The 12,909-nt window shown below is 38.0% G+C and overlaps 1 protein-coding gene across 2 annotated transcripts in view; it reads right to left on the bottom strand.

Moving 5' to 3' along the window:
- The window catches only part of VCAN (versican), a 107,346-nt gene that overhangs the window by 52,726 nt on the left and 41,711 nt on the right, over positions 1 to 12,909 (bottom strand). The window contains exon 7 of one of the 2 annotated variants that reach the window (XM_071730148.1): positions 775 to 3,942. In XM_071730148.1, the coding sequence (XP_071586249.1) occupies positions 775 to 3,942 (3,168 nt within the window). The remainder of the gene's footprint in view (positions 1 to 774; positions 3,943 to 12,909) is intronic. The other variant, XM_071730149.1, reaches the window with a different exon arrangement.

Here is a 12,909-nt window from a genome sequence, read left to right as displayed (position 1 = left end):
AGACTTCTTTAATGTAAAATTGCATAGCACTGAGCTATTGCATTTTGGAGACATTCATCATAAAACTCAATGATTCATTGCTATTTCTGGACTTTCTGTTCTGGTTACCCATGAAATTGAAGCTATATACACATGTACAGCGACAACAGCTAAAAAAATGTGACAAAACTAAAAATTATGTCTATTTGTACCACAGATTTTGTAAAAGAGATTGAAACATATTAAGATACATTAGAAAAATGTGCAAAAGGCCTTCCTCCAAGTCACAGCAGATACATTTATGGACACAATAGAGTGCCCTAACTTTTTTTAGCTGATTGCACTGTACATGGCATTGTTAATTGCTACAGACTAATGGAATGTTAAAATATTCTAGTGCTTCATTTAGGACTAGTAATGCATGGAATGGAAGCTGTGAAATTAAAAGCTTGTTTCACAGATAGTTGAAGTTAAATCAGTGACTTGACAACATTAAATAAGGAAATTGAACTATAGCCATCATGACTTTTAAGAGGAATACAACAGTTTCATATTAATTCTTACACAGAAATCGAACTTACCCCAAATCATATATTAGCCATATTTCTTAGCTGTTTTTAAATTGATAGAAAAATAGACCTACCAAGACTTAGCAAGTTGCTCTCTAGATAAAACTTCTACTTTGCATCCTTCAGTGATCCAAGGAACATCTACAGTATATCCCAAAGTACACCAGTTTGTTATGATAAAACTGTCCATTCTGATGGACTGCAGGTCTAAAAGGCAAAATCTTACCTGTATCATTGCCTGCGATTTGAATAACATACAATCTTATGTCATTTCCACTATCAGGGTGTGAAGTAGAAGGGGACACCTCTTGAGGTTGTAAAGCCTCTGTGGCCTCCTTCACTTTGGGTGGTGCAGTAGGTTGTGCAACTGCAGTAGCAGTTGATGCTGTGAAATATTCTTTATCGATTTCTGGTTCTAACATCTTTCCTGTCAGATCATCATCAGCAGTGGCTTTACTGAGAGAAACAGATTCATCAATTATGATGATGTCATTGCTTGTTACCTCCTCTTCTTCCCCAGGAATGATAAGTGGTGACTTTTGAGTAACAAAAGATTTGGATGCTGAAGTAGGCTGAATTTTATCTACAACACTAATGGAAGATGTTATTACATCGCTGAGAATTGCTGCCTTATCTGTTGCTTTAGTTGAAAATGTAGATGTTTTGATATCTTCAGCTTGTTCTGATACTCCTGAACCTTCCAGAGTTTGGCTTTGAGATGCTCCTAAAGTCAGATGGGTAACACTTTCCACAGTAGAACCTGCTGGCATCGTATGGGGAGACAACATTGGTGTAGTGAGCTGGGAACCTGAGTCTTCTTCTCTGGTGGGGGTTCCTCTGCTTTCATATGTTTTTGCTTGGGTACCTGCTGTTATATGCATCACTCTAGTGACCTTCTCTTCTTGTTTTGTAGCAGTCTCAGCTTTTGGAGTCACTGTGAGATGCAAGGTCCTGGTGCTAGTTTCATCAGATCCCAGAACTCTTCCATAATCTGTGAAGTTCACTACAGGCACTGATACTTCTGTTGCTGGATATGTCTCATCATATGCTGAACCTGTCTCATCCTGTTTTTCCTGAATAGCTGTTTGAGGTGAATCAGATTCCGGTGATGTCTTTTGTTCAGGTACTTGGACAGGTGTCACAGGTAAGATAGATTCTGAGGCAGTATCTGGTTCCTTATCTTGTTCTTTTGTGAAGAGTTCTTCTGGGAACACCTCACTATCTTTTGCAGTTGTTTCTGTATGAAAAATATCATCAAAAGGAGTCTGGTCAGTAACTGGCATATCTCTAGTGACCTCACTCTCTAAAGTAACTGGAAATAAGGAAGCATCGTGTTCTTTCTGTGGAACTGTGGTATCTATCTTTGTTACATCTGTAAATATGATAGATCCCTTTGTCCCTCCAAAGCCAGCTGATGGTGTTTCTTTTCTGTCTTGAAGAGTTGCCACTGATTCCTTCTCCGTTGCTGTCATACTGCTTGTCTGGTCTTCCTCTGTCACTGTGTATTTTGGGACACCCATCTCAGTAGCAATGTCTTCAGCAGGTGTTGCTAGCAATGTCTTAGTAGACTCTCTGTGTTCAATATCTGGGGTTGGAACAGATGTTTTCAAAACATACCCTGATGTTTCAGCTTCATGTTCAGTCACCTCCACAACTGTGGGCATAGCAGTTGGTAATACAGTCACACCTGAGGAGCTAAAAGACTTTATTGTTGTGTGACTTTCATCCACTGGTATTTTGGATACTGTGATCGTTTCCAGATCCAAAGAGCTGCTTGTGTGAGAGACACCTGTAGTCAAAATCTGGTCAAAATCAGCTGATACAGCTTCTTCATCACTTTTTGTTTCTGATGGCACCATGCTTGTTTCAGTTTCATCTGTAACTGCTGAAATCAGAGCTCCTGAATGCTTTGTAAATTCTCTAATTTGCCCTGGAGATGATGTAGGCTCCATCCCAGAGATACCATCATCTGTATCTAGCTCATATATACTCTTAGTACGAGGCGACTCTTCTGTCATATAACCCTGATCTTTATCTGCTGGCAGTGACGAGCTGGAAGCTGGAGGAGCCTGTGTGAACTCTTCACTTGCAGAACATCCCTCAGAATCTTCTGTAACACAAGTAGGAATGATGGCATGAGGAATCTTAACCACTGTTCTTGCTTCTGGCTCATTTGTTTTTTCCTGCTCCTCTAAAAGGGCTGATCCTTCCGTTTGCTGAGATGAGTGGATAAATGATGTAGTCTTTTCTCCAAAGATTTTTGGGGAAATCGTGCTTCCTGAGAGAGCAATGGCCTCAGATCCTGATTGACTAACAGCTGATACAGAAAAGGATACAGGCATTCTAGATGACACAGTAGGCTGCACATCTCTCAGGTCCTCTCTGCTTCCTTCAGCTGATGCCTCATTATCAAACATCATTGCAGAACTAAATTTAATGACTGGAGTTGACTCATCTGCTGTAGAAAATTGTCCAGTGGTTACTGCATGCTGATCTATTAGTGTCTCTGATGCAACAGGCACATCTGATTCTGGGTTGCTGCTACCAGCAGCCATGCCAGAAACTCTATCAGGCATAATGGTGTGCATAATCTCTCTGCCCTCCCCCTCTGTAGTAGGATCATACTGAGCAGTGAACAAATCTTTAGGGATTACAACAGTTGTAAGTTTCTTATCAGATTTTGCCTCCATTGACTTTTTTGTGGGTTCTCTTGTTGAATGGGCACCAAGATACACATTCTCTTTTGTCAGTGAAACTGAAGTCCCTGTCCTGGGGGTCTCTTTCCAAGAAGCTGGTAACAAGCTATCTGTAGCTGTCATCATAGGACCCACTTCTATTTGTTCAGTCTGATTATCAGCATCATGTTTTTGTGTATCTCCTGTTTCAGTAGCTTCCCAAGAAACAGTGGAACTCTTAGCTAAAGCTGTGCTATCCTGAAAAATTACAGAGGTCGAGAAAGCGTCCTCAATGCTTTCAGACCTACCTTGTTCCTCAGGCAATTCTGCTTCTGTGTAAGTGTGCTCCGGTTCCAAAGTTGCAGATGTGCTCTCTGTTAGCATAGGTGAAACATCATATTCAGTCCTTCCCAGTGTATCATAAGTGCTTATTTCTCCATCTGTGACAGTCTGAGGTAGAAGGGTGGTTAACTTAATGTTCTCCATAAGCACCTCCATTTGCCTTTTTTCCTCAGTTACATCAGTAGTCGTTTCTGTGTCTTCTTCAGTCTCTAGGGTTTTTTCCTCCAAAGCAGGGACCTCTGTCTTGGTGACAGCCACTTCAGTAACTGATGTCTCAAAAAGAGGAGGTTTAAGAGTAACTTTAGCAGGTGTCGATTTCACACTGTCAGTTTTCAGAGTTGTAGCCAGAGTTGTAGCCTCAGTTGTGACTTTTTTACCTTAAAAAAAAAAAAAGAAAGAAAAAAGAAGAAAAAAAAAAAAGTAGTTTAGAAATTGTTCGGTCAGAACATTAAAGAATGTTACTTTAATTTAGTTGGCATGTTCCCAACAAAAGTTAAATGCTACACTGAGAAATATGGATAAAGGTCAAAGGTTTTAGTAAGTTATTCAGCATACAACAGAGTTTTAAATGACAAAATAACACATTAGGAAGCTGCAGAATATCTAACCTAGGGTTAGATGAAATGTGAAGAGTAGCAGTATTCGTAATAATAATTATTTATATAATTACCACTAGAAGTCCTCATGTTATACGAGTATCCACCAGACAGCTAAGTACATATCAGGGATTATAAAGGTTTATTTCATGATGTCATGAATGAGTGGTAAAACTGCAAACCTGTGTGTTTCCTTAAAACCTACTGTAGCATACAGCCCAAATGTAGAAAGGGATTGAAATAGCACTTCAGTTTATTTTCAGTGCATAATTACAAACAGCAAAAAGGAACCCTCACTGGGTGATTAAACACAGCATGATTAAACAGGAAAAAACATGCCATCAGAAGGAACTGTTTTACAATGCAGGAAAAGCTGCTGTCCTTCATTTAAATTATACTGAGAAAAATTTATTATGGGGAAAAGTTAGAACAGTAAAAGATAAGATGAAATGTTCAGTACTATAGTGATGCTGATCTTTGGAAAAGACTTCAAACATATATATCTGAAACTCTTCCAACTGCTTCTATGGGAGTCCTGAACCTGAAAAGGCAGTGTAGAACTCTCTGAATGATGGGAGGAGTAAGGGGTAGCTATCCTAGGTTCACAAGTGACACAACCAGAGGTCTTTCAAGTGAATTAAATTAGGATGTTTCAAAGAATTTAGCTGCTTTATGCCTTGTCCACTCTTTCTGCCCCAGACTTCCATCTGATCTGAGAAGAAAATACATACTGACAACCATGAGACTGCAAAGTCTGGTAAAGGATTTTACACTCCTGAATAAGATGAGTTTGTGCTCAGAAAACAGGATTTACTTGGGAAATCCCAGGGTTGAAACAGCTTCCTTTCAGCTATTTGTTCCAGTTTGGTAATCTTCAGAGGAGCAATGGGAGCAGAGAGGTGGAAGACATGAATGTCTTAAACCAGTGCTGTTAATTGTTAAGTGATTGAAAGTCAAAAGCCTTAGTAAAGAGCAAAATATGGTCCTTTAAATCACACTTAAGCATATGAAGAATTCATTAAACAGGCTGCGTACATATGGACCAACTGCTTACCAGACAGACATAACTACACTTGTAGCTTTCTGCAAAATAAAATATTATTCAACTTCTAATACAGCAAAGAATATTGTCCTAGCATGCAGAAATCAAAACAGTTGTAGCATTTTGCAAGAAAACACTGAAGCCAAAGGCCCATTATTACAGCTACGAGTTAAAAAAGTAGATCAGGAAACTTTACTCAGTGTAAGGTATGAACACCAGTTACTGGGGAAAAGAGAGTTCTGAGATTGTATTTCTACTGCCTGGCATATGAGGCTGAAGATGTTCTAGATGATGTGCAACCTCTGACTGACTTTGGGACCTGCAAATGCTACTAGTCTGAGCAAAGAAGAAAATAAGTGAAAAATTTAGAAACACTCAGCCACATACTTGTGCAATGACAGTTTATACTCAAGCATATGCAGTATGTATGCACAAATCAGTTCTTTTCACACACCTGTGTCTAATTAGGTACCCCTTTGATATTTGTAGATATGAATTCCACATGTGTAGGTTAGGGTCACACAAATATTTGTTTAGCTTCAAGCTCTGAAAATGTCACCTTTGCAAGAGACCTGCTTGGTTTGTCCTGAAGCAGGCAGGACTGCCAGATGATGGCTACTAAGGATTTGTAAAAAAATGGGTAGGTTAAGTTCATGGAGTAGGGAAATGGGGAAAAAGAACAGATACAACAGCTTTCTTGAATGAGAAGTGAAAGTGAAAAGGAAGTTATGAGGGTAGAAAAACATCTATAAATGGGGGTGCTCTTTGCCAGCAGAAAAGGGAATGGATTCTCTTCTCTACATTAAATCTTTTTGCAGTTTTACAAAAAAGGCTTAACTTACATACTTTTTTTTGTAGGTTAAAGCATTATTTGTTGTTCATGACTCATTGTCTGCTAATTACTGGATAAAATAGGCATATATTTATGACATAGACTTGAAAAAAAACACCATAAGTGTGTTTGATTTGCTTACTGTAGTGATATACTGATGCAAGAAAAGCATATATATTTTTAGGCATTTATCAATAAACATCCAAGCTGGTTTATTTTCCCATGGGGTTACCAGTGTGTAAAGAATAGTTCTGGTCAAAATCAGATAGGCCTGTAAAATGGCTTTGTCATAAGAGCACATAAGATTTTCATACAATTCAGTCAGGTTTTCAAGCTTATTTGAGTAGATCAAAAGAACCATCTTCTTCAAGAAAAAAAAATCTATCATTTTCTTTCTGCATTGGAAAAAAAAAAACAAACAAAAAATAAGATTGCTTTTTTTAATAGACTGAATATCACTTTGAACTGTCATCCACTCCATGCAGATGTTTTGCATTACTATATTCCTTGCTTCATGTGTGCCATATGCTACTTCCTTTGTCCTGATTCAAGACATGAAGCAGATTTTCCTAATAAAATTCATGAACATGTTAGCAGCAAGAAAGCAAATTATCTCACCAACAGCTGCTCATATCAAAGAACTATCTTGTCACTTTTAATCGATTACTTTTATATTGATAAACCTACATAAAGTTGATTTTGGATGTAGTACATAAATTTACAGTTATACTGTATTTTTTAATTTTTCGTTTATTTGTTTTCTGCTTTTAGTATACAGCATTTTCTGCCTCTTCTCCAATACCATTATCCAAATAAGGACTCAAAATAACGAAGCAAGATTAAAATTTAGTATTTTTTCAAGGAACTTACACTACTGAACTTCAGGCATGCTTTAACTTTGCTATTGCCAAATAATTATTTTATTAAATTCAGTGCTGTTTCATAACAATTTCAAGATATCTGGGTGTACTTTCTGGAGGAAAAAATGCTTGTTTTGAACATTATATACATAATGTATACAAAATTCACACAATTTTTAACCATGTGTCTAACTTGAACCACTTGAGCAGTTCCTCTGCACTCAGAAGTACCACTTGAATGTTTATATTTAGTAACAGTTATGAACCTGGGAAAAGACAGACCCTACATATAGAAAAGGGAATTGTTTTCAGTCATTGCCAACAGCCAAAATATTTTCAAAAAAATCTTTAAAATAGGAACAAAACCTGGAAATAGTGAATTCTTTCCATTAACAACAGACAAAATAAATTATTCCAAAGTCTTGGTAATGTTGACACAATAAATACTAATGGCACCCTTGAGCCCATTCAGAGTATGATGCCTATACAGAGAGGTTGCTTTGCCTAATTTTTACATATTTTTCTGTGTTAGTTTGTTTTCTGCTCTCTCAAATTAGCTTGGTGTCTCTGCCTCTCCCCTGCTACCAAGCTGGACAGAGAGGAGAGTCTTGAATTTTTCCCTGACTCCAAGAGATACATCAGCTACAGCTTAAATTACTGTCACACCTTCCAAATTGGACTAGTCTTAAGAGTCAGAATGGACCAAAATATAAAAATCAGTGCTCTGGACTAACAAATGAACCAGAAACCTTTCATTATTGCACTGGCTCAGTACCTGATCATTCACCCATATCAGGAGGCAGAAAGGTGGACAGGGGATGTGGAGTTTTGTTCATTACTGATGAGACATAAGGAGGATTCAAAATCTTATACTGCAGCTGTAAGAGTTTATACCTCCACGTATGGCTATAACCTGCACTGTGTTTTGACATTGAAACATGAGCAAAATATAATATGAAAAATATCTTAAATATGTAAATGCACTATCCTTTTCTATTTACAAAATATGATCTATATCAGAGAAAATGAATGGCATTTTAAAAAGGAAAAAAAAAAAAGACACTTAAACTAAAAAATATTCATCCAGCTCTACCTAACAAAATCTCTGTCCCAGCAACAAATAAAAGGAAAAGTCTTTGCTTTCTGAAAGCAAAAACAAATCAGAGAACAAAGAGAGTCATGATCACTACTGGGGTCAGAAACCATCAGCAAAATTCTTGCTGCTTTGCTCTTCTTGCTGCTTCACACCTAGTGTGAAAGGAGACAAATATTCCATATGAATGGTACCCAGCTCTCACAGAAGTGATCAAAGGCAACAAAAAGAAAGGCAAGTTTATCTCTCTTGTACTTGGACACCTAAAGGGATGGATCTTTTACCTCTTCATTTTGGTGCTCTTAATCTAGTCCTTGTAATCTTTTTCAGTAATCTAAGGGAATGAAAGGAAAATACCTTCACCTGTGTCTTCTCTTACATCCTCTGTTCAACGTTTGCACTTAGCTACTGTTCTTAAGGTACTTGGTTTTGATTCATTCAGCTCAATACAAGTTTTGCTCTGCAAAAGAAGTGTCTCCTCATGAAGTTCCACCTCCTGAGGCTTCAAGACATTGATCCACATATATCAGCCAACAGGTAGTAGGTTCTCTCTGTCCAAGATTTACACAGCATTTAAAAGGTGAGGCTGCACCCAACCACCACCTCCTCCCTCCTTCTCAGGGTGAGGTCTCCAACACAGGATCGTCTGAAGTGAAATGAGATCTTGACATTCTCAACAAGGTCTGACTGACTTCTCAAAATGCCTCTGCCATGTGACTGAAGCACCATGGGGCGAGAAACACCCTGCAAGCTGTTGGTGTGCACAGCCTCTGTGATTCTGCCTGCTGCTATAAACCCAGCAGAGCTTCAGGGATTTATTCCTTCTACACCTGGTCCAAGGTATTACTGGAGATCTCTGCAGCTATGCAGGTCTTGCTAAACTGCCTATCTGACGGAAGCCCAGAGATCTACCTTCTTAGCAAACCAATAAAAGCTAGAGAACTGTTATCTGGTGGTAGCTGCCTCAGTAAGGCATCTTAAGCCCTTTGCACAGCTTCACCTTCAAAGAGGGGAAAGGAAGCAGGAGTGGAGCCAACAGCCTTGTATACACTGCAGTGAATGCCATGACCTTGAGATGCTTGCCTGCTTTGAGGCATTTTGCCCATTCTGATACTGGACTGTGAAATGGCAGAGGACACTAGCTTTACTGTGTTCAGCAATTTGTTGTGTTTCATCTAAGATAAACTTCTTTTTGTTCTCCTTCTTCAGATTGACAATTTTGCTCCTTAGTTGGAACCGAACACCCTCTGTCTTCAGTATTCTGTAGTCATTCCCAAACTGACCAAAAATCCACATATCTCCCATAATACTGTCGCTGACATCAAGCTGGAAATAACTCCCTCATCCAGGAAATAGCTGGGACGTGTAGCTACCAACGGTTGCCGTGGAGAAGGACAGAATTGCCTAATTATTCGAAGTTTTCCAAACTAAGTCACATGCAGCAAAAGGGAAGACAAAGTTTCTTCTGCCAGATTTTGAGCTCTGCCTAAAAATCTTATCCTTTCTTCTGCAGGACAAGTGGAGCACAGTTTGAGTTTTCTGAGCTTTAGCCTGCAATTGTGGTGGCTTATGATGTTGGACCTCCCAAAGAAGGGGCTGCTTCTCTTTCCCTGCTCTGACACTTCTTGCCAGTCATCTCACACTGCCAAACACCCCTGCTGTAATGAAACACTCTTACTTGATCTGACAAGAAACAAAGGAATCCTTTGGAGACATTTAGGGGTTTGCAGGAGACTAGTTTGCATACAGAAAATTATTCTCCACTTTCACCTTACTACATAGTAGGAAGGTTTCTGCTTCCTGTATTTCTTCCATAAAAGTGCACTCTGAGCTTTAGATGGATGAAGCACCAAAGAAAGACGCCCTCAGTCACAAGCACTGGCTGACTTGGATACACTCCTGATGAGGCTGTATTGAAACAATCAAATCACAGTCTCCATTCATAATGAGCACACCCAGCAAGTCTTCCTCAGAACTGGAATTTTCCAATCTCCAGCTAAAATGAAGTTAAAATGCCAAAGCAAAGTGGCATAACCAAAGAGAGTCAACAAAGGTACATGAAACAAAGTCAAAATGAAAGAGCAAATCTGAAGCAAAATGGTCAAATCCAGAGCAAAATGGTCAACATATGTTTTGAGTCAAGCAAAACATGTTTTGCTGAAAGATTCGCCAAAATCAATACAGGTCTGTGAAAGAATTCAGCTTTAATATATCAGTGATTCACAGCAAATTGCAGCTTTGTATTTCAAAAATTTAATCACCTCTGTGTTTATAGTTCATCAGATTCAGTTTTCTTGCAGGTATGTAAACTAAAAATTGTAGAAATTTTAATTAGTGCATTTCTGGAGTGCAATTTATTCTACACATGCTTATTATAAAATGCCCCATCCAAAGTTAGCTGAAGTCTGTGGCAAGATGTCCCCAAACTTCAGCAAATTATATCAGGCAAAACTGGGGGTGGGGGCTGAGAGATAGAGTTAAATACCCTCTAGCTCTACAGAAGAACTAGCTATTCAATATGTACCCATTAAAAATTATCTTTTTTTTCCTAATATAATGTTTTGTCTCTTACAAATAAACACAGTGCTCAGCAACAGTTGTTCTATTCTTTTTTTTTTTTTCCAAATTTTAAGTATGTTAATATGTCCTTCATGTTAACAGTTGTAAAACTTTTCCTCTGATGATGCTCCCCAAGGATCTTCAAGTACTTTAATGATGTGTCTAACCAAGCCCCATTAGATACATGGTAAATACATAAATAAGAAAAAAAGGAAAAAAGAAAAAGAAAGGAAAAAAAAAAGAAAATAACTAAAAAGTCTGGCAAAAGTCAAGGAGAGATGAGATGAAACACATGGATGATGTTCCAGAAGCTTAGAGCCATGTGGTTTTTGTAGAGTGGAAAACACTTGTGGATCAAAGTGAAGAAGGATTTTTGTTTTTTTAACATGATTTTTAGATTTTAAATCACATATTATTAGACTAGGCCACTTATATTTTCATAAAGTCAAGGCACTTAGTACAATATAATTTTGTGACCAGAACACTACTGAAGTGAAAATCCTGAACTTAACTGTACTGTTAAATGTTGTACAGGATGGCTGTTTTATTGAAACTAGTGTATATCATTTCAAGTTGAATTTACTGCTTGGGTTAATGTTTTTAATGTATTTTAATACACATTGTTTCTTGTATTTTAATACACATTATTTCTATACATATTTCTATGTATGTAAACTGTTCAGAATATGGATTTAGGTTTCTTTTAACTGAAATTTAAAATTAATATTTTGAGTTTTTCCACGAAAGAGATTTTTCATCACATGATACAAGAGAAGACTTTAAGCAGGGCTGAAGAAGGAGATATCCCCTTTCATAAATATGAAGTTTGTCTTTTTAATGACTAAACCAGATCTCTGTTTTACCACAAATCTATTACTTCAGAGTATTTGTAAATTCAAGTATTGGAATTCATCCTTTCTGTGGCTGGCAGGCATTTGGTTTGGTGGACTTCCTCAAAGAATATAGTATTATTCAGCATGAGTAAAAGCAGCAGTGGCAGATCCTTCATCTTTGGTTCTTTCACTTCAAACTAAATGTGCAACATGTGGCCATTATCCTCAGAGCTGAGTCAATTGGAACTTTGCTAGCTTCCACACAGGAGACAGAGGAAACTTCACAGGGATGCTGTTAAAAAACTTGAGATAACCACACGAACATCTGTGCTGCAGACCTTCTGTGCTGGTGCTACCTGGAAAGCTGGGTTGATCCTTCCCAGTTCACAGCAGTACTGTTTTTCCCTGTAGCTGACCAAGATCTTACATGGATGTAAGGACATCCTTCTTTTCTTCTCTTTCAGTGAGAAAAGTTTTTTGCTGATGTGACCGAGTAGCATTCAAGGGAAGAGGGAACACAACAATGTAACATGAGACACATAGTGGAAAACAGTAAAGAGATATGAGCACCAAGTTGGAGTACATGGAAAGAGTCTTTGTTGTCTGGCATGGTGGGAATTGCTGCGTAAAAGCTTCATATTGAGTTAAAATCAGAGCTTGAGGACAGTGGACTTCATGTGATGGACTACTGCACTGAAACTTTGAGATTGACACAGTGGCAAATTTTGGAAGAAAATTCCAGACAAAAGATTGTTTGAAAGAAGAACTTAAATTCAAACATCCTGCTACACTGTAGAGCCTTTAAAAATAATAATAATTTTAAAATACATAAATAAAAATTAAAAAATAAAAATAAAAATTCTCTTCCTTTTTCTGGCCCAAAAAAGGGACTGGCTCCAAGGTTCCAGCAGGAGAGAGTGAGTCACTCTACAGCCACTGCTTCAGGCAGCTGCTTGAGATCTGAAAGACCAAGATGCTAGGCAGAGAGTCTCATTACTCACCACTTGTATAAATCTTTTAGCAAAACCAATGAAGAGTTACAGCTGGTTCCTCTGAGAGCCCAAGCACCTTCTGAGAGGGAGAGAGAGCTTTCAGTAACTTCTGAAATATGTGGCAGACAGGCACCCTGAAGGAGGGTATGCGGTTCAGCATCACACTCTGGTATTTCCCTACATGAAACCAGACATATCTGGCAAAACCTGAGACATCTAGCTAGTGGCATTTAATTAATTTTGATGTAATGTTGATTGTAATTAAAATTTCTAGGGAGCAGCCCACTGTCTACCAAATCATGTTGGTACTGGGTTGCAAACTGATGAAAAACATATTCTCCCTGTATCAAGCACAAGAGTGCAAAAAAAAGCAGCTATACAAAACAATCCAATAGTTATCAATGGTGCTTGTAAAACAAATGGAATGTCAGTAGAATTTGTTTACTAAAACTTCTAGAAAGAACATTGAGAGGGCACATATTGTTTAAAAGGGGTGAAATTCACACCAAGAAAAATAAAGCAGGAATATGCCCTGAG

Source organism: Heliangelus exortis, chromosome Z (assembly GCF_036169615.1).
Source record: "Heliangelus exortis chromosome Z, bHelExo1.hap1, whole genome shotgun sequence".
NCBI classification, from domain to species: domain Eukaryota; kingdom Metazoa; phylum Chordata; class Aves; order Apodiformes; family Trochilidae; genus Heliangelus; species Heliangelus exortis.
Note: the sequence above shows the minus strand (reverse complement) of the source record. Positions and strands in the feature narration are given on the sequence as shown.